Genomic DNA, 22157 nt, shown 5'->3' on the forward strand with positions numbered 1-22157 from the left:
CCAAAAATGCCACAAGATATATAGTTCTTTTAAACAAAAATAGTTAGAAAAAGATGAAAAAAGGACTGCGTGAAGGGAACAATGGAAATATGGTCAACAACACAAATAAATCAATCCTGTCAACCTCTGCTTCTAAAATAAAAAAATATCTAAAGATCTAGATTATACAGAAACTACTACAGATTCTGTGTTTACAAAGTGGAAAATTTGTTATTTAAAACAAATCAACAAAAGGCTTAATACTTTGCAGGAGAAAAAGCATATTTCTTAAAAAGGTTAACAAAAAGCAACACTTTTCATCTCTGATCTGTTTTTCTCTGAGAATCATGAAAAATACATATACTATACCAACTCTTGTTCTTGCTGTGTCAATGTTTTACCAACAGCTTTGCTTTAAGGAGCAATAAGAAAATAAATAATTTTTTCAGATAGAAATAACAGAGAAATAGTGATGTAAAGAGCTGAAGGTATATTTTTAAATGGAATATGGAGAGACCTCAGACAACATCTCTCTGTGTTGTTCTCCATGTGAATAGCTGCTACTCACAGCTTAGCTCCTTTTACCCAAACCACACTTTGAAATGTTTATTTATACAACATTGTGAAACTCTAAAGTTTGTTGGACTAACACACTGATAAGGTTCAAGAGGTTTGAAAAGAAGACACTTAAAGCTGTGACAAAAAGTGTCTGTTTCTTTTCAGACATATTCAGATTTGTAATGGATGAAAGGGCAGCCTATGCAGAAGCAGCAGAGTATTCTGACTTACACATGTTGAGAGATATAGGTTGATATAGGTTGTCAGTCAACTACAAAGCTAACATTGAGACAGCCATGTAGATCTGCATTTTTAGCAGCTCATAGGTAGGCTTATATTGGAGTTAAAGCACAGATCATATACTCATAACTCAGACTACGGGTTGAGCTGCAGCCCCCAGAAAAAGATGGGCATAACATGCATGACTTCATGATAAAGGGAACCGTGTGTCACATTAGGGCCTGAAACTATTTGAACGGATAGAAAACTAAAACAGATGTTGGTTTAAGAATGTGCAGAACCCAAGAAAAGCCCTGAAGCCAGATTGAAAATAACAAAACACAGAATAACAGCTGATGGAAATCAAGACAGCCATTTTCACGTGCTTCTCCTGGCTTATGTTAGAGTTTACCATGTCTCCTACATCTAAAGCAAAAAATTTGAAAAAATGAATCAGTATATAGCGCCTCCATCAATGTTGAAATAAAACATAATAAAACATAAATTTAATTTAAAGTTTAGTTCAACTTCTACAAATTTAAACTGGACGATAATTTCCTTAAACTCACAGAAACGTCCCCTTCTAAACTATCCTTAAATCAGAAAGTGGGCAGTTTTTTAAAGCTAGTAGAAAAGTCTTTAAATTGGATTTACAACTTTTTAAGTGAACTGATACCACATAGATAAATTAATATTAGATGTCACCATTGTCTCTTGCACATCTGGCCACATGTGTGGAGGAAAAGGCTGATAAGACAGACAGAAGCTTTGCCAGCTGGACTGAGCTACATTAATGAGCCAAGGCTGAGATTTACTATCACGTCACAAGTGTTCACCAAATGGTCAATAGAGTGCTCAGCTTGTGCCCACGAAAAAAGGTCAACTTTGTCAAAGATGTATGATGTATCACTTGGTCTTTATTTGAACTTTAGCCACGTGTAATGCATTGATGACAGTACATGTAAGACAGTCGTTTATAACAGCAGTTTAAAACCAATAGCTGAACCTTAAAATCAACTGAGAAACAACCAGTGGGCAGAAACTGATGGCCTTTGTGTGACTCAGCATAAGAAATGCAGCCATAAATCTGTCATGCAGCATCTACACTCAACACTTGAATGAACAATAAGAGTTGCTACCAACAAAGAGACAAAAAGCTCCATATGTTTCTCTTCATTTCACACAGTCATACACAATGACTTCCAGTTCCAAGCTAAAAATACACCAAAACACAGTCATAAATCAAAGTAACTGCAAACATATAAGCTGTGCATAAGCACATGCGTGATACACACGCCACGAAGTCAGATCATGTGAATTGAATTCAGGGCAAACTAGTTAGTAGAGCCCAGATTGTGTGGGCAGCAAACACACAAAGGACCATGAATGCAAAGATATGAAGCAGTAATAGTGAAATCTCCTGAGTATTTCTATAGTGCCTGTCAAACACATGTGACTCCTGTTCTTCCCGTCTTATGTGGTTAGCCTACAGCTTCCCAGCTGTCCTCATGTCCTATTTCCCTCTCCTGACCCACAAGACTGTCCTGAGCTTTAAGTACAATAAGGACTGAGTGATTTAAATACCGGTATTAGGAACAACCATTAGGAACATCCATGAAAGGTGGAACTATTGACTGGGAAGTACTTTAATTATAGCTACAGTATGTCAGTTTGAATAATTTGCCACTCATTTGCATAAGTAATCAAAAGTCAGTTAAAACAAAAGACTGCAGCACATATTTTATGTGAATGCCAAATTGAGGGGATCAATCATTTGTTCTGCCTCAAGCTTTTTCTGTTTACATCTATTTTTATTAGGAAATAAAGGTGATAAACCGAGACAAGTGGGAACCTGATTGCAAAGTTTAAGGATAATGATACGTGGCTTTTAATTATCTTTACAGATTAAAAACTGAACAGTGCAGTATCTACTGTATATAGTGTATAGAATGTATTTATATTTGAATAGCCACCTTTTTGTGAAAGTGCAGGTCCAACTGTATGCCTCTGTCACACTCACACCTAAGGAGAATGTAGAGAAGCCAATAACCTTTTGGACCCATGCGTGCTCAGCTAGAACATGCAAACTTCATACAGAAAGACCCCGGGCCAGGAATCGAACCCCAAACCTTCTTGTTGCAATGCAGCAGTGCTAGCCAATGCATGACCGTGCAGCCTATGTGCAAACCAATTTGGTTAAAACCATCAAAATGAGCAGATTTGAGAGTGGCCATAAAAGAAAGATGAAGTTCAAAGCCATGAAGATTGAGGTCACAATGATAGTTCTTAAAATAATAATTATTATGAAAATACTAAATAAAATACATATGGTGCACCTGATATAAGTAGTCAATCTTAAAGTTATACATAAAGTAGTAAAAATAAAATGATGAAAATAACTAAGAGTCAAGGTTAATATGAACAATTTAAAATACTATCATACTTCTATCAGTCTGCTGACTAATAGAAGAGCAGATTATAATCTATATATTTTTGTTTCCCTCCACCCACTCCTCTTAAAAACGCTAATATACTGCAATACAGTGTAGGAGCTTAACAACTGAATAAAACATAAAGCAATGTTATGTTTTATTAAACCAAAGGAGGAAAATAAATCTTGTTGGAATGAGTGAGAAAAGCACCCAAACCCCCGCCCCCCTGCATGAATGCCCTGCATTAGCAGTGTGACAAAATATAAAAAACATTCAACACCTTTGTTCTGTAAGGCAGTGTTAAACACTGGGGGATATTCTGTGTATTTTTTTTTTTATGCATAGAGGTAATTATGGGAGAATTTATCTGATCATACAGTTCTTTATTTTGAGTAAATGTCTTTTGTCACACATTCAGTACAAGCCTTTGGTCAACTGGTCGGTGTGCAAGGAGGAGGAACTATGAATATATGCATTATAATCGCTGGCTGCTTGCATAGATAATGATTAGATATCAGGTGACTGGTCAATGCTCATTGATGAGTTCAGTGGGAATGTGGGGCATCAGTGTTTGAGGTTATGTGAAGCAGTGCTCTTAATGTTAGGCATCAGGGTAGTAGGGCACTACGTGATTTTTGAAGGGGAAATCAGAGTGACTCTTTTCATCCATAATCCCCAAAGAGAAAGAGGCCTAATCCCTTCCAAGAGTGTGTACATGTAATTATTGCTTGGCTAAAGCTAATACATCTTCTTGTTACCTCATTCCACAGCAAATGTTTAGCATATGTTGGTACTTTTTTCTCCTGGTGTTGCCATAGGTTTCAGCACTTGAAGCTCTTGTGCAATGGAGTGTATTTTTTTTTCACACGGGCTGTATATTTTTCCACGGCTCTCCCTGGGTTTATATTACAGTAATCAATTGATTATCTAAAATAAAAATCCCCTCTCTTATGCTGCATGGAAACAATTTAGCTCAGTTTATATTAATCATTTACATTCTTGGTTTTCTACATTTCCTTTTCGGCTTTGTGCTTTGAACTGAGGATCACCGAAGGTCCTTTAATCTACTTCTCTGAAAAGCTGAGAATCTACTCTTTTCTGATGCCAACATGAATTCAGTCCTAAGTCCAATAGTGATTCAGTTTTTTGTTTTGTTTCCTGTAAATATCCTACTCAGTTTTCCTGTAAACATACACAGATGAGTTGAAACATTTCCTGTCAGTTTTTTTTTTTTTTTTACAAATCAGCTTTCATTTCTTTAATGATAAAATATTTTCTCTCAAAACTTCTTTGGTCTCAAATAAGCTTCTGCAATCAGTGTGAAAATGTTTTCTCTGCAATATATTTATTTTGATTTTAAAATGGTCTTCCCCTTTAAGCTAGCCTTTTTTCTTGAATTTAATAAAAACACAAAAATAACTCCATAATCTTTGGCCAGATGTGCAAGCATAAATTTCTAGTCTAAAGTCTAAAGTTAAGTTTGGAAAAACGACTGTCTTGGTCAGCTCAGTCTCAGTCCAATATAATGTGAAACATGCTTCACTGAAAAACAGTTTCACTGTCTTTTCAGTTGTTTCCTGGCAATGGCAGAATTAGGCATTGATTTACTGGACTGTTGATTTTATCTAGGTTCTAACTAATAAAGAATATGTAAAGGTGGGACGTGATGATGGCCAGGAGGTCTTTTTACCTTACAGACTTGGATTGCTTCATCCAGGATAAAATCTCTTAATGCCAGTACCATAAGCTGCTCAACAACGATAAGAGGAGTTTTATGGCTTTAATGCCAACAAAGACTTCTCAATGCATGTATTAAAAAAGCTCCACATATCACTTTTGTTAAAACGGAAACAATTATTCACTTTTTTTGATGCTCCTAATGTTATAAAAGATTTTTGCTAGATGCCTGTTCCATTTTCTACCAGAAAGAAGTAAAATCATCAGTCAGAAACAAATAATTTAGGGAGTATCTGTATGTAATATATCTCCTATGGTCATTTAATTTCACAGAATGATTTATTCCCTACCTACAAAATCAGCATTCGATGAAGTTGAGGGCTGATCAAAGTTTCCAGTGTTACCGCTGAAACAGAGAATGAGAGAAATCTTTCAGAGAAAGAACTGGAATCAGACATTTACTAAACCATCTCTGTTCTGCAAACAGTTTAACATCTGCCTCTAGCTGTTGATGCAATATTCCTAACTGTCATTGTTTTATGTGGAGTTTCAGATCATTAGTATGATAATGACAAACAGTGTAAGCAAAAAAAATTAAAAGTGAATCAGTTGAAAAGAAAATAGTGCACAACTCTGCAAAATGATCAAAGCACTTCTCCGAAAGCGCAGCAATGTTTTCCAAGTGTTTGAAGCGACTGGCTCATTGTCAAAGCACAGTGTGCGCTCGCCAACCCATGGAGAATGGATGGAGGGCATATTACGGATACTGCTAGATCTTCTGCCCTCCACATGGCTTGGACGCTCAAACTTTCCAACTGAAAACTTCCGGTGCTCTGAGGATGAAGCAAAAGTGTATGAAGCTCATCCAGCGGTGTGAGTCCAAAACATGATGTGCCAAAAATCTAACAGCAAAGGCTTCAAGACACCTGCATTTTATCTTTATTTCTCAGGAATTAACAGATAAAGGATTGCTTATGAATGGAATACAGTGAATGAATTAAATGTGGATTTAGTCAGACATGTGGCTCACAGCAGAAGATTGACAGGAAAAAAATAAATCAGGGCTTTATGTGCCCCAGATCCAATACATACTGATTATTACAGCTATAAAACACATATTGGTTTAATAATTCCTCTCAAAAGACCATATACCTCTAAAACCATGGTTCATGTTGTCTTGTTAGAATCACCATCTTAACTCATCAAGATCACATGTGATAAACCAGAGGTCTCCTAAGTGTGGCTTGAGGACTGATAGAAGCCTTTGCAATTAGTGTTTGTGGCCAAAGACAATGATTTAAGATTGTAACATAAGCTAGGCAGGGGTTAATGGAGATACACTTTTTTTTTCATACAACAGAATAAATTGTCTTTTACATTTTCTGTTATTACTTGTCATTTTACTTTTCTTTTTTTATTTCATTAAATTTTCAGGACCCCAAACATTCAGGAGGCTTTTATTGAGAAAGTCCGTTTCTAGTCCTATCCACTCATTAAAGACGGCAAAAAACACAAAGCATATTTAAAAAAAGTGGGAATCCTATCCCTCTTTGTAATTTACAGTAGACATTAAAAAAAGATTTTTCTAGATCAATAAAACAGAAAATATTCAACCCTAAAACTAAGCTCAGTGCAAGTCAAACAGTGAGACACTTTCTATGTTTCTTTTCTTCAGTTACATAAATATGCATGTTTAGTATATTGAAGAGCAGGAAAAATGCATATAAAAAAAAAAATAATAAAATTGGAATTCATTCTAATTTTGTTTTTTTTTATTTTCTGTTGCCATCTTTTTTCTTCGACAGTGAGAGAGTACTTTCAACATGAAAAAGGTTTGTAGTCAGTTGTGAAAGACAAACACAAACTACAAGAAAGACAGAAACTGATGCATGGTTGTCCATTTTTTTTCTTATGAATGAAACTTTAATAATGCATACAATTTCATTAAACCCTATTAAATTGGATACCCCTGAATAAATTCAGTTTAAATAAATACTGACTAAAAGACCAAGAAGATCACACAGACAACATAATATTATAATGGAACCATATTTTTTTCACCTAAACCTAGCACAATGTAAATTTACTAGAATATATGTGGGGCAAAGATCAACATTTGGTTTTACATTATTGTAAGCAGGCGACCAGCTCATGCCAGTAAAACCTGGTGTTTCTCATTTCCTACAATGAAAGACTGGGCAGCTAAAGGGAAAGCTGGAACAAAACTGTAAACTATGTACATGTGTGTCTAAAAATAACAGAAAATAAAAATAAAAGGAAAAAATCTAAAGGAAATGATTCATAAAGTGCACAGGAGATGGCTGGCAGAGTTTAAAGGAACAGTAAGTCTCTGGAGGATGTGAGGATTTGGCAGCTGGATTCCGATGTGAGAAGAAAAACATTTTCAGGACAAAGTGCAAAAGTGAATTCAGGAACACGTCAGATACAGCAAATTAGGAGATAGGGAAAGAACAGGAATTAGGAAAGGAAAAAAAGATAAAGACACAGGAAGCTTTAGAGACAGACAAACATGTAGAGATTGAGACAAGCTGCACGCGGACAACATCCAAAAGAAACAAACCTTTCATCAAACAAAACTGAAGAGGGTCTAAATTGTGTCTATATAAAAAAAATGAGGGAGTTTGGGGTACAATGTGGCTCACTTTTGATCTTAGCTGTATAAATCAAGGGTCAAAGTGTGGGAGTCTGAAGACAGTTTGTGACATGGATCAGAAGGACATAGTGAGCGATGCCTCGGATCCAGATAAACAGGAGGCTTTAGGCATAAACAAGCTTTTAATCTGATTTCTACCTTATTTGGCTATTGTTTCAGTTACAGGATGAGCAACAGCATACACAGAGAAATATCACTGAGCTAAAAAGTCAGAGTTTTAATGTCTTATACTTTAGAGCCCAACAAGATACTTTGACTTCATCAGAAATCAGTAGATTGTTTTTTTTGTTGTTTTAACTTATCTTTTTAATTGCTCCTTTCATCCAGGCCAAATTTCCCAAATTCAGATCAGCTGCTTCCTTTTCCTGGTACTTTTCCTATCTCATCCACAGTCTATCATGACCCTTCTCTACAGTCTGGTCTCTAAAATAATACACGCTCATGAACTCATGAACTCACCTGCCCAGCATGCTAGAGGAGGACACAGGTTGATACAGCTGGAAAGAGGAAGCTGTAAAAACAAAAAAAGAAAATAATCAGCATCAAGGCATCAAACTATTTCATCGTACTGGTTGCATTTGAAAGCCATTTCTGTTCAGTGGAACAGTGGGTAGCACTGCTGCTTTGCAGAAAAAAAGGTTTGATTTCCGGCCCGAGGTCTTTCTGCATGGAGTTTGCATGTTCTCCCTGAGCATGCATGGGTTCTCTCCGGGTACTCCGGCTTCCTCCCACAGTCTAAAGGACTGTTAGGTTAATTGGCTTCTCTAAATTCTCCTTAAGTGTGAGTGTGTGTGTGAATGGTTGTTTGTCCTATTTGTGTTGCCCTGTGATGGACCGGCGACCTGTCCAGGGTGTACCCTGCCTCTCGCCCATAGACAGCTGGAGACAGGCACCAGTAACCCTTGCGACCCAATTATGCATGACAGAAAAAATTGTTTAAGTTCTCAGTGGCTCTTCATAGGAAAATATTGAATTTAATTTACTTAACCGGCCGAGGCAGGAAATAAAAGCTTTAAGGAGAAGCACTAATTAGTGGCTGTTGAGGGCCAGATAATTTGCTCCATGGGCCTTGAGTTTGACACTATTAAACGTAGAAAAACAAATAAGTGCATTTTCAAGTTTTCAGACTTTAAACAGAATACACGATTTAAACACACACACATTCTTCATGCGTATATAGCTCAGAAGTTTCATTAATCAGGATCTAAAGGTAAATTTAAATATCATTTTTTGGAAACATTTATATAATTGAATTATTTACAGATTATACAACCCAAACCTGCGGTGTGAGAAGGACAGCACTGCTTATGTCAAAGTGAAGTGGGAAAAGGAAGGTAATCTAACACTTCCAAAGGAAATTTGGGACCTTATCTATTAGATTCAGTGAATGATGAAAAAATGTAAACATGTGGTGTGAAATATGTTGGAAAAGCATAATAAGATTTGACAAACCCCCTGTTCAGAAAGGACATCAGGAAGGGGGTACCTGTTGGTGATGACGAGGAAATGGATCCAACTATTTCCATGCTTTTTGGAACGTCCGTCTTACACGTTTCAAATCAATTGACAGATTATGTTCTGATCTGTTTCTTTTAACCTTAAAAAGCATATTTTTCTGTTACATATCAGTGGACAAACTAAACTCTAAGGATAAAAGACTTTTGTAAATTTTAATAACCTGAGGACTGGATTAATGCAGTGAAAGAAATCAAGGTCTTGGATATTTTTCTTATCTTTTTCTGTCACAAAGTAAAGCGACACTTTTCACAAAATATGCTTGTTTCGTGTACTCTGTCCTGAAATTACGGTAGATATCTTAAGGGCACCACAGACTGGCATCACAGAATTCACCTCTTATTTCTGTGGTCTGGTAGCTGGCCTCCACTCCAGTTTGAAGTTTGAGCTTCAGCACAATGTATCCAAATGATGCTTGAACAGCGCAATATGGCATTTACCAGGTGCATAACCAAATTAAGCCATTATAGCCATATATCAATGCTGACCAGTGAAACTTCAATTAATATAAAAAATATTTTTTAAAAAAAGCAAACAACAACAAAAAATTTCAATATATGGTATAAAATGTCATTGGGGAATTCAATGAGAAGCAATCAAAGAACTACTGTATAGTTTTCAATCCGAAAACTCCCAGAATTGTGGGACCCTAATCAAGACATTTCTAATATTATTGGCTGAATACTGGATCAAAGCATTTAAACCAAGTAATATGGACATAGAGAGGGCATGTTCAACATGTGCATGCTGTTACAGGTTCAAGTCATTTCTTTCTCCAAACCATTTCCTGTCTATGGTAAGAAAAATACTACAAAATAATACAATTGGTGGTCTATAAAAAAAAAAACTGTAAAGAAAACAACAGCTTGCTAAAGAATGTCGGTGCCTTGAATATATTCATATCATATGGTGATTATTTAAGATTTTACCAAATAGCGCACACTGCAGGTGTAATCAGTGCTAGATCTAGTGAGCGAAAGGGAATGAAAAGGTCTTTGATAAGACAAGTAAGGATATCCCACAACTTTATAATAATATTTTATTTAAAAACAGTTTAAGTGTTATTCATTTTTTATTAACAAAATATTGTAAGGCTTTTATTGTGTACAAGTTAAAGTATTAAAATAAGAGCAACAAATGTGGCCATTATTAAGCATCAGCTCCAGAGATCACTCTCTTCACGGTTAATGGTCTAACTTATGTGCACAAATTTTATGAGAGCTAGCAAAACAATCAACCACAAATTACACACTCAACTTGCTTTGAACAACAGCTTTCACACAAAAGAGTTGAGAATAAACACATGGCAAAAACACATTAACATCTGGATACTATGCTTTCAGGGGGGGTTTCTAATAATGACCCCTAACGTGAGAAAAGCTTAGTGCAGCTTTTCAAGATAGAGGACAATTAAGTAGTTAAAACAGATGGAATAATGATATGAGCCATTGCACAAATCCTGTACTTTGCCCAGAGGACCAAGCTAACCCCTAATGTAACAGAAAAAAAAACAATATATATATCTATATATATCTATATATATATATATATAGATATACATATATATTTTTTTTTTTTCCCCAAACAGAAGTGCCATACAGTTGAGAGAACAAGGACACAAGATCTCTGACATATGGTAACACACAGAAAGAAAATGTGTTTTCAAACTTCTAAGTCTTAGTCACAAAAGCCAGAAGTGAAGGGCTGGAGGGCTTCAGGTGATCGCTTTAAAGACCGCAGACAAAAAGATCGTGTTGTGATTCATCAGATACATGCACCTGAGAGCCGACTCATCACAAGATGAAGTCACTGCATAAAACACCTCATGAATACTAAGCTACATGTTTATTCACCATTAAAAAGAAAATAAGCAGTGCGTGCTTCATACAATGGGGCACAGAAATAAACATGCATTTACAATAAACACCAGCTTGTCTACACAGATGCCTTCAAGGTTAGCATGAGTAATTGTTTCTACCTGCAGTGAGTGTTTGATAAGGACTGTACTTTTATGCTTGGCAGCATATGAGAGAGTTAATAGCTAAGGGCTAATGGCTGCCGACTGTGTTTGCGTGACTTTGTCTCATGCTAACGTTTCACAGAGGTGCAGGCTGCAGACTCTAAGATGGAGCTGATAGTTCGCTGTAGACCAATGGGTGCTCCTTTCCAGAGCATAAGAATATGCTTCTACAGTAGATTATGGTGCCCTTTATTCTTCAGCCTGTAATATTTATCTTTTAACCTAACTGATTGCACATACCAAAGCAATTGTTTTCCGATAAAAAGACGGATAATACTTTACTGTTAAATATCAACACATTTTAATAAAACACTTGAGAATTAAAAAAAATTGAAAATTCACTCAAACTCCCAGTGCTAACATTAGCGTTTATGCAGCATAAATCAAATTGTTAAATTCACTACCTGAGCGAGCACCACTCAATATCAACAGCTGTGCTGCAAAGATAAGCATAACTTTCAGGTCTGTGGAATATCATTTTCTCCATCTGAACATAAAACACTTGGTCCTGTCATTATGTACAAGGCTGATAAGGCTACTGCTACAAATAAATGATATGGATACTGTATCCTTTTCATCTCATAGATGGTTTTAATAAACTCAGTGCTTATCTGTTTAAACAGTGTTTCTCTCCTCGATGAAGCCACTAACTGAGCTACTGCTACCATTAAGTATGTGTACTTTCTCCTTTAGCATCAAAATTGCCCTTGCAGCAGTAATCTGTATTTCTCTGTTGCTTTTCCTAAACCCACAGCTAGTCACAGCAGATAGCCTGTAAAACTTTGTTGGGTCCTACTGGAAGTTACTTCCTATATAAATAGCAGTTTTTTTCCATTTTTCACACAGAAGGAGAGATCATCTCTTGAGGTCTGTGGATTATAATATATATGGCAACGCATAGTAATGCTTCACATAGTGCTGCTGTATTGATAAACTAGCATTGAGGCTTAAAACGAAAAAAGGGGAAAAAATCACGTTGATATTTTTTTGCACAGCGGGATGTAGCCAGAACCGTTAATGTGCCCGCCGCCCTGACTGTTTATTGAGCCAGACCACAAACAGCTTCGTCCAGAAACAGACAAGGCTCAGATGGTTATGCCAGTCACACACATAGGACCAATCTGGAGACTGTCAGGGTTCCGTGTTTTGTGCTCTGCTTATTCTCTTCCACAGGTGGTTTTTGTTGACAGGTGGGCGTGCTCCCACACCTGCAGCTTCTTGAGGCTGGTCTGCTGAGCTCAAGAGGAGCGTTCAGTCAGCTGAAGGACGCCAGAGTGCTAAACCGTTGTGGTATGCCTAGGGCTCTGTCCTGTCGACAGATCTCTGAAACCTGATGTTTTGAATTCCTGATCCTAACCTGTCTCCTGTCTCCCTCAGTTCGTTGAGCTCTGGTTTGCTCACCTGCCGGTCTCCATGCTCTGAAGACTGGTCTCTGAATCCCTGCTGCTCAGATTCTGCTCTGGCGTTCCCCTCGAGCCCCCTCATTGCTACCGAGCCAGACAAGAGATAACTTTCCTGGATTCACACTGGTTCCTTCAGCTGCTCCTCGAACCTGCCTCTGCAGTGCAGTGCTGCTCGGGCCCCCGCCTACAGTAAGTCCCACCTGTCGCTCAGCTACCTCCTCCCATCAGAAAGCTGTGAGTTACAGATCCCATTCCTTCACTCACCCTCCCTGGATAAGTCATCCGTACCTGGCGGTAAGCAGAGCAGCAACAGAGCAGGTTTCTTTAGCTTTTTCTAGTCTTAATCAGTTTCTTCTTTCCTCCCGTAGAACCCAAAACACTGATGTTCCAAACCTCGCCTGTGGCTACCGTTCAGAAACTGCTCCTTGTTTACCCGTCTATGTCTGCATGTGGGCCAAACTTCTTAAAACCATGACAGAGACTGTCTCCAAAATTCCCAAGAACTTGGAGAAGGCGAGCAGCATTGCAAAAGCTAATGCTACTCTTAGTGTGACAAATTTACACCCATAGTTGCAACAATAGAGCCAATTTAGGTTAGTGGTGCGCAACATGGAGGCATACTGCAAACTTCCTCATGAAAAATACTTCACAGAGAAATAAATCCAGTAACCTTACTATCAAATCAAGGCAACCCTGGAAAAAGTTAAGTAGGTCAAAGTTCAAACTGTCATACAGACATAAAATAAAATGTTTTGTTTTTTAAAAATAGTCTGATGTTCAAAAAGCCTTCGAATTTTTCTTAAGTAAAGTCAGAGGAACTGAGTTAATGGGTGACTTATTTACAAATCTGACCACAGATGAAGAGAAAATTAATCTTGCATGGAAAAAAGCATTAAAATGTAAATAATTGAAGAATCATGGCACTGATGATCAAATCAAATTGACAAAGAAATAAAAACATTGATGCTTCCACAAAGGCACCCTTTGTGGAATAGTCCTTATTTTTACAAAGTAAGTGACTTTATGCCACCAGGATGGTTCCCTAACATACATAACATTTCACTAGTTGTCTGTATAATCTGAATTTCACTGTATTATATTATGACCAGTATCAAACTAAGCATATTTGATTTCATTACAATCCATATACATGCATATCCTTAGAACGCTGTGAGTAATTCAAATGTAATACCTGTATGAAATTGGGTACAAATTTGTTCGATAATTGGGTTGAGAAAATACAGTTGTGTGATACAAAATCACCCAGACCTCTACATCATTCAGTGCTATAGTCGGATTTGGTAATTGAGCATTGTCAGAAACTCAATACAACCTTTTCATGAACTATTTGAAAGCCATCAGGAAAACAGTAAACATCTAAATCACAACCGCCACGCTCCTGTTCACTGATATATTCTGCCTTATACTGTTAAAATCCAAAAGATTACGCAGCTAGCATGTTCTCTTTATATCTTTATCTTTTTATATCTTCTATATCTTTATATTTATATCTTTATATATATATATATATATATATATATATATATATATATATAATTTATTTTTTTTGCTGTTAGCTTTTCATCTATTTTGTGGTTTCCGTTAAAGTATTTTTTACATACATTTTTTTAAAATTCCTAAAAAAGATATTTTCTCATAATTGTTTTTTAAATATTTTTTAAACAACAAAATTATTACAAATTACTTAAAATGAATGTGGTATTTTATTGCTGGTGGTCAAAGGGCCCATTGACATCATACATGTCAGCTGTCACATACGTACAAATGTGTAAGTGACTGATGAAGCGTTGGACTTCTCAGATTTGATGAAAGCCTTATACAAGTGCAGGTCGTGTACCATCATATTTATCATTCCTTTGCTTCGTTCAATGTCTGCTGCAAAAATGGAACACATCAAATCTCACCATTAATGCGTGTTGTCAGAGAACATTTGGTGATCTTGTAGCCTATTTAGAAAAAAACATGGGCTTAGCTAAGGTTAAGCTCTGTTACTGACCATAGTGACCTACTAACCAGCTGAAGGAAGCTGAAGCTGCAGAATTGCATCCTTAAGCTCCTTAGTTCAGCTTGAATTCTCTGTTGAACGTATAACTGATAGGAGTTGAGCCTCAGGTATAAACTTATAATGACATAGTTCTCCAGCACAATCTGCACCTAACAAATCTATTTGGCATCTGATGTGACCTCAGTAAAAAATATTATCAACAGTGTTTTTATCTGCCCCTTACCCACAGCCAGTCTGCTCAGCACATTTTTCATGCTGGGAATATGCAGACCAAGCACTTTGTTCCCTTTTATTTATTTATTTATTTTTTTTTTCTTTTGTAAGGTCTATTTTTATCACGTTAGCCATTTGCATTTGAGAGAAGGTTGTGACTGTAACTTAAAGAACATGAGTAGCCTACACAGAGGAAAGCGACAAATATACACTTCAAAGCAAGAGTTTTCTGTTCAAAGCTGCAGACAGCAGGATGTTTGATATTTTGCTTGCATTACCAGCCCGGGCATGGCTTTGCTGCACAATATGGGGCTCACAGGATGAGGGGTAAGAGTTGGGCCCAAGCTGATGTTTCTATTTTGGGGCCTTTGAAGAAGAAAATATGTTATGTCCTTAGCTGTTCACTTTCGCCAGGAAGTCCTTCTGGATTTCTATCTCATTCCCTTTAAAAGCCAAGAGGAAGTCCTCTGACAGACAGACCTGATGGACCCCCTCCTGGATACGGCTAAAAACACCTGGCTGAATACAGACCTGATTTGAAACCATATAACTCATCATAGTCTGCTGCAAGCACACACACATGCACAAATGCATGTATCAGTCTTCACTTCTCTACTTGGGCTGTATATTTGGATATGAGTTGCAGGTTAACAAAACACCCTCAGAGTGCAATGAGGCATTTGTGCAGCTGCATGACGAGGGGTGGTTCCCCTAAGGCCCCATACATCTAAAAAACCTCTGTGTTTGATGTAGATATGATTCATCTGCTCCTAAATTATATGAAATGTTTACGTTTATACATATATAATTTATTAGCAAATGGTGAAGCATGGTGACTTACATTGTGGAGGCACAAAGGGGAGCAGAGTGTTGACATTCAGTGAATGATGCAAATCGAAATTGGCAACATTGTTCTTCTTGTGGGTAATCCCACCAGCCTCCTGTCATGCAACAAACACAATCAAATTACAAACAACACAATCTACAAACAGAAAACTAAAATGTTTGACTTTAGTTACTGTATCATGTTGGTCATTCACAAATAACTACAAAACAGGAAGGGTTAGTTTGGTTTAAATCAAGGGGGAAAGTTTTTGTCTTACTTAAGTTGAAGGGAAACCTTTTGTGTCTACTTTTTGTGGCAAAACAAGTGAAAATACAATTTAACAACAAAAAAAGGAAACTCATTCATACAAATATATTGCTAATATTGGTATTGGAACCTCTGTGTGTCTATCCTGCAGCACTTTATTATTAAACAGGAGTGGGGTAGGAAATACTGAGGCAACTTTTACTTAGTTAAGAGTGTTAGGTATCTTCCTTGAATTGCCTGCAGCCTTTTTAAGGGTGGTCAAATTGAAACTAAAAAATGTAAATTATCTTCCTCATTTTAATACCTATGAACCTTTCAAAGACTCGGAGTGCCCTATTGTCAGGTTTAGTTGATACTTGTTGAGGACCCAAATGCAGAAATGGAACGCAGAGATGGTTTCTTGCAGATTTAATGATGAAGTAGACGGTAACAGAAACATAAATCCAGAAAATACAGGCAAGGAACTCAGAAACAAAAACTAGGAGAAGCTCAGGAGATCCTTATATAAAGAATGAAGAAAATTCAGCACCGAGTAACTGCAGAGGGGGAGTATATAAGGACGACAGAACAATGAATGGTGTAATCAGCTAATTGGAAGCAGGTGTGGACAGAAGTGGCTAGAAACACACTTTGGAGAAAGGAAAAAGGGACTAGGGGGCAACAAAGAGTAACCAGGGAAAAAACAAGGGCTTAATTGTGACCAGAAAATAACTTAAATTAAACTAAAGGGGAATACAACTAATGACTACAAACTGAAGGATGACTAAGGGGAAAGCTAGAGGATAAGGGAAGGCACTGGGATAAACTTAGGATAACTATGAAGCCATAGAAACCTAACCAAAAGATAACAGACAGTGGTACTTTTAATTACTATGTTATTAACAGTGTATATTTCATTAGACGGTTGGTAAAAAATGCATATAATATGTTTCAAACTGCAATAAAGATCTTAAAAGAACAATGTATTTGAGTATTTTATTTTTTTACACTACAACTTAGAATTATGGGTAATCCAGAGCATAGTCCCCCTATGGGGTGTTGTACTTCATATGGGGCCCACCCCGATAATGTTGCTTTTGGGTCTATTATTGCGTCGCTACCCCATTGATAGGACCTGAACCCAATCGAGATGGTTTCAGGGTGAGTTGGACCGCAGAGTGAAGGCAAAAGGGCCAACAAGTGCTAAGCATCTCTGGGAACTCCTTCAATACTGTTGGAAGACCAGATGACTACCTCTTGATCTCATCAAGAGAATTCCAAAAGTTGGCAAAGCAGTAATCGAAGCACAAGGTCGCTACTTTGAAAAACCTAGAATATAAGACATATTTACAGTTGTTTCACATTTTTTTGTTAAGTATATAATTCCATATGTGTTAATTCATAGTAAATTGTAAATTTTGTAAATCAAAAATTATTATAAATATATACATTTTAAACAATATTACTGAATGTATAAAAATTCTACTTTTATATATGTATAAAACTTGTGTTAAAATCTCATATTTTTTAGCTATCCATATTTTTACTGTTTGCACTTATTTTCTTATTTCTCTCTTTAATATCTATTTAGCAAATGATTATAACATTGTTTTTGATTGAAAGATTTTTATTTGGTTCTATCATGACTTAATAAGTAAAGGTTAACGGTTGTAACTAGATGGTTGTGACAAAAGAAGGCAGAGGAACTGCATCCTTTTTTAGTGCATGAAGGGATTTAGAATTTTCTCTTTTATTTGCCACCCATCCAAAGTTATAAATAGCTTTAGAGGGTGTCTTTTTCCCTTATTAGACAAACACACATTACCTGAGTATATTTGGCAGCATTGCTGCCAAAAAGGCACGCTTCCGCTTTGCTTCTGCTCCCAGCTCTGCCTCTTCTCCTTGTACATTTAGCTTTCTTTCTTCTGTTGATCATGTAATAAAAGGCACATTAGCACACAGTGTGGTCGAACATTTACGTAACATTTATGCAATACATCACTAAAAAGTTGGTCACCAAGGCCTTCTTGAATCCTCTTTCCAATTAGGCTTAAATCATGAGCATATGGTATGTGGATGTGCACTTATTTTAAAAGCAGCACATTAGTTTGGCCTAATCTCCCTCCCACTGCCCCTATATCAACCCTCCACTGGTCCATTAATGCATTAAACCTCCTTATCTGAGTCAGTTTGCCTTTTTCTTACTACAGTCTTTTACAAAACTCCAACCCTCCTAATCACACATACACTTTCTAACACACAACCTGACAGAAGACACACATGAGAAACACACACACTGATGGGACACTAACCTCTTTCTGTCACTGGAACTCAATCATAGGGGTGGGGGGGGATATAAAAACTCCTAGCTAAAGCTTTGTGCTTTTTAAAATTCTGTGCAATTTGTTTCCCAACATTTCTTTGGACTTGGAGGTAAAACTGGAGAAAAATGCAAAAAAATAGGTAATAATAGGTAGCGTCAGTGAGGAAGATGACAGTATGGCTTTCTGCATCCCCTCTGGTCCTGCTTTGTTATATAAAGTGAGGTAGATTCATGACCCTCCATAGCACTCAGATTTACATGACCTCTCCTGAAGGGTAACCTTGCCGATGGTTAAGAGCATCATCAAGAAACTCTTATTGAATAATATGTACTGGCATTTCATCTAGGCTGATACTGATGCCTGTGGTTAGCTTCTTCACTAATTTTAAACTAAAGGACAAGTAGTGTGGGGGGAGATTTTAGTACGATCATTGCCAGGAAACACTATTGAATCATTATATGCCTGACTGAGTGATATTTAAAATAAAAGGTTAACCATGTAGAAGTTATTGCACTTTACTTAAGAAACACTGTCCGTTAATGCCAATTTAACCTTGACAGACTGACACAGAGAAAAGCTGTTATTAGAAAAGTTGTATTGACATGAATAAAATAAATTCTTTGAGACATTGATGCTTTGAATTGACATTTGCTTGGATTAATAACCTAGGAGAAGGATTAACCTCTTAGACACTTGATCTTGTAGGGGCGAGGGCTGAGGACCCAAATTTGGGTCCTCATGTTAGTAGTCTTCCCCAGATACAATTCACCAAATCTGGGAGCTTGTTAGGTACTGTTTCATTTTATTTTTTTTGCCTGTTTAGGATCTGGTAACATCATTGCTGAGTAGGGGTAAAGTATGATATGAAATAAGAATATATGTGCTGAGGGGGAGCAGGAAAAAGTTAAATCTAAAGTCTGACTATATTTAAACTAAGGACCAGAATTACCATGGCCACTAAAACTAAAATATAAATGCACTATTTAAAAATTATTTTAATTTTTCCCAAAGGGAAAAATTAAAATAAATAACCTTAAATCAATCATGAAGTCAGTGTTGTTTATCTCTTGTTTCTCCTGATGCAAACTGTCATTTTATGGGCAGTTATCTTCCTGTTCCCTAATCCTGTGTATAGGATCTGTGACCCAAAGCTGGGAAACAAAAGGAATGTGTCTCATCTGCATAACCTAATACAGTGATCTGACAGCTTTGTATAACATACCCTCAAAGCTATGAATTTTTGTTTTTTCTGTTGTTGTTTTAACTTTGGAAATTTATTCACAGCTTTTAATCTCACCACGGTAGGAGCTGGGAGCTAGCAGAGAGCAGGTGACCATAAGGGGACTGCCTGCATCAGAACTACCCTGATGAATCTGAACAGTAAATATTCACTATCCAACTTAAACAACTAATTCATTAAGTTGTTAAGTGCTTGTCTTAAATCCTTTTTCTTGCCTAGAGAAGAAAAAAAAATAATCTTCAGGCAAGCTTTGTACCAGATCAGACTAACACCTTTCTCCTCTCTGCTTCTGTCACTGTCTCATTAGGTTAGGACCCTGCAACCGTTATATTCTCCCATATACAATTATACAAACATACAGTATACAACAGTTACAATATAAAAAATATACATATTTTCATTTTCTGTATTTTTTAAAGTTATTCATATTTATTTTTGTCTCCTAATAATTTCTTTAATCAGTTAAAGTCACACAGTAAAAGTTAATAGCAGCACTATTTTTTTGTTTTTCTGTTAAAAACAGAACGGGGTCACAGTTCATGTCAAACGCCTAACAGAACAAATGTCAGAATTAAATTAAAATTGACAACCCCTGGATTTACTTGGATCATTTTACTAAATATCTATTTTGTAAAACAACAATAATTTGCTGAGCACAGTACTAAACAGAAACAGCTATTTCAGTGCATCTCCTGCAGCTGTAATGCAGCTGTAAGGCAGCTGTAATGACAGTACTCAAGTTGAGTGGAATAAATGACCATCCCCCCATACCTGAATGTGTACAATTTCTACTATGTACAGTATTAACAGTAATTGCAATAATATCACCCTAGCAACATTCGGTTGGCTGTGGGCTTACAAGTAGCCTGAGCAAAATAAATAGATAAATAAATAAATATGAAGCTGATCCCAGTTGGAAATTTGTCACTAACTATGTAGGGGAAATGATAGCCATGCTTCTCCTGGAACTGACTGCAGTTCTATTGTAAGGTGCCTTGGTCAATTTCAATGACCGGCGTACCTGACATGCATACTGATTTAGGTTAATAGACTATGTAAATCAGGCAACGTATGCTTTGAAAAAAAATATATATATTCCACTATCCCCCTTCTTTTTCTACAACTAGACTACTGTGTAACACTGAATGCAATACTGTTATGATGGATGCACAGTCAGACCAAACGCATCTCACTGACCTGCTGGATTTCTGAGATGGTCTTCCTGATGCAGATCGCCGAGACGCTGCTTCTTCATATTCAGCCTGCTGCCTCTGTAGTCCAGGCAGTAACACAAAAGTCACATTCAAAATGTTTCTTTCTTTTCCAAGAAAATAATTTCATATTTTTATCATTATTATTCATAATATCTTACCATGACTTTAGTAATATGTCTTTGAAAGGCTTGTACTTTATATTGCTTAGCGCAGTATGCCCTCCAGCTTTCTTCATCAAAACCATAGTTAAAGTAATTAGAGATATCAGCCCCTAAAGTAAAGAAATGTTACCAAGTTAATATCTGTATGGATGGTTTAACTGGTGCAAAATTTGTTGTCATGTAGATTATATACAATAACCGATTTACCTGGTCTCCTCCATGGCTTCTCCTCTAGAGGCCTCATATTCTGGTATGGCTGCTGAGCATCATAAATATTCTGAAAAACATCCTTGTCTTCTGACAGGGATTTTCACATTTTAGGAAAACATAAAGGTTTAACTGATGAATATATTTTTAATGAGCATGCTGAAGACTAAAGTAAAAAAAAGTGTAAAGTAACAAAGTATTTGTATTTGACACCTCTGTTTATAAGGTCAACTGTTTGAAGGCTAAAAACAAATTGCTTAATTTCTTTGAAAATGTCGGATTTTTATGTTTTTATTTCATTTGTCCTCCTGGTCATCTTTAAAATGTTAGTAAAAGCCTTACCAACTGCATCTGTTCCCGTTTCAGAACTGCATACCGGATACACAAGTGTTTGCCCAGAGCTGCAAGAATTCACATGATATAGCTGTTATCTCTATGGGAAGAGCCAAAGGCCTAATTCCAAATGGTGCTTTGAAATGGAGGACCAATACATCATACCTCCTGCCTCCTTTACCAAAAACAATCTCTAAGCTACATCTTGACAGAAGTGGATTCCTGACAAACACTATAAGCTGATGAATATGTCCTTCAATAAAACAAAACCTACTACAACAATCTAAAAATAGACATTTTATACATGATTCATATGCATAGCCTCATGACTACAGTTTAAGAAACATCAGCAGTTTTGTTATCACTGACCAAAATTCTGCTTTAGATTTCCAAAAAATGATTCTCTATATTTTTAATTTCATTCTTCTTGTGTAATTCGAACAATTATCTTGCATGCATGGTAAACCACAGATAATTCTGAAGTGCTGATGTTATTTTACTATTTACAAAGAATTTTAAAATAATGAGTAAAAATTTAAATTACCTTTTAAATCTCAAAATAAGATTCTAATTTCTGCTAAAATTATAATTTTAATCAAAAGCTAAGGAATTCTTTTATATTCTAAATGTCTTATTTCTACCACAGATTCAAATGTCATTTTAAGTGCACTTCAGGCAACAGTTAATCTGAGGCAAAAAGCCTTGAGGAACCATTCAACTGAAATTATTAATGCTGCATTTTTACAGTTGTTTGGATTCATATATCTAGCCTATAAAAAACTGCTTCCTCTCTGGCAAAAGGTTTAATGAGCATTATATATATCTATAACATTCCAACATATCCACTTCACAGTGGTGCCACGGCAGCAAAGTTCTTCAACTTTGCTGCC

The 22157-nt window shown here is 36.5% G+C and overlaps 1 protein-coding gene across 1 annotated transcript in view; it reads right to left on the reverse strand.

The window, feature by feature from the left end:
• Window positions 1-22157, reverse strand: part of fip1l1 (factor interacting with PAPOLA and CPSF1) — a 34343-nt gene that overhangs the window by 6411 nt on the left and 5775 nt on the right. Inside the window, exons 3-10 of the mRNA XM_015385563.1 lie at window positions 21277-21335; window positions 20935-21024; window positions 20725-20837; window positions 20550-20623; window positions 17614-17713; window positions 15558-15657; window positions 7999-8050; window positions 5216-5271 (exon numbers count right to left, since the gene is read on the reverse strand). Of these exons, the coding sequence (XP_015241049.1) occupies window positions 5216-5271; window positions 7999-8050; window positions 15558-15657; window positions 17614-17713; window positions 20550-20623; window positions 20725-20837; window positions 20935-21024; window positions 21277-21335 (644 nt within the window). The remainder of the gene's footprint in view (window positions 1-5215; window positions 5272-7998; window positions 8051-15557; window positions 15658-17613; window positions 17714-20549; window positions 20624-20724; window positions 20838-20934; window positions 21025-21276; window positions 21336-22157) is intronic.

Source organism: Cyprinodon variegatus, unplaced genomic scaffold (assembly GCF_000732505.1).
Source record: "Cyprinodon variegatus isolate N-32 unplaced genomic scaffold, C_variegatus-1.0 Scaffold343, whole genome shotgun sequence".
Taxonomy (NCBI): Eukaryota; Metazoa; Chordata; class Actinopteri; order Cyprinodontiformes; family Cyprinodontidae; genus Cyprinodon; species Cyprinodon variegatus.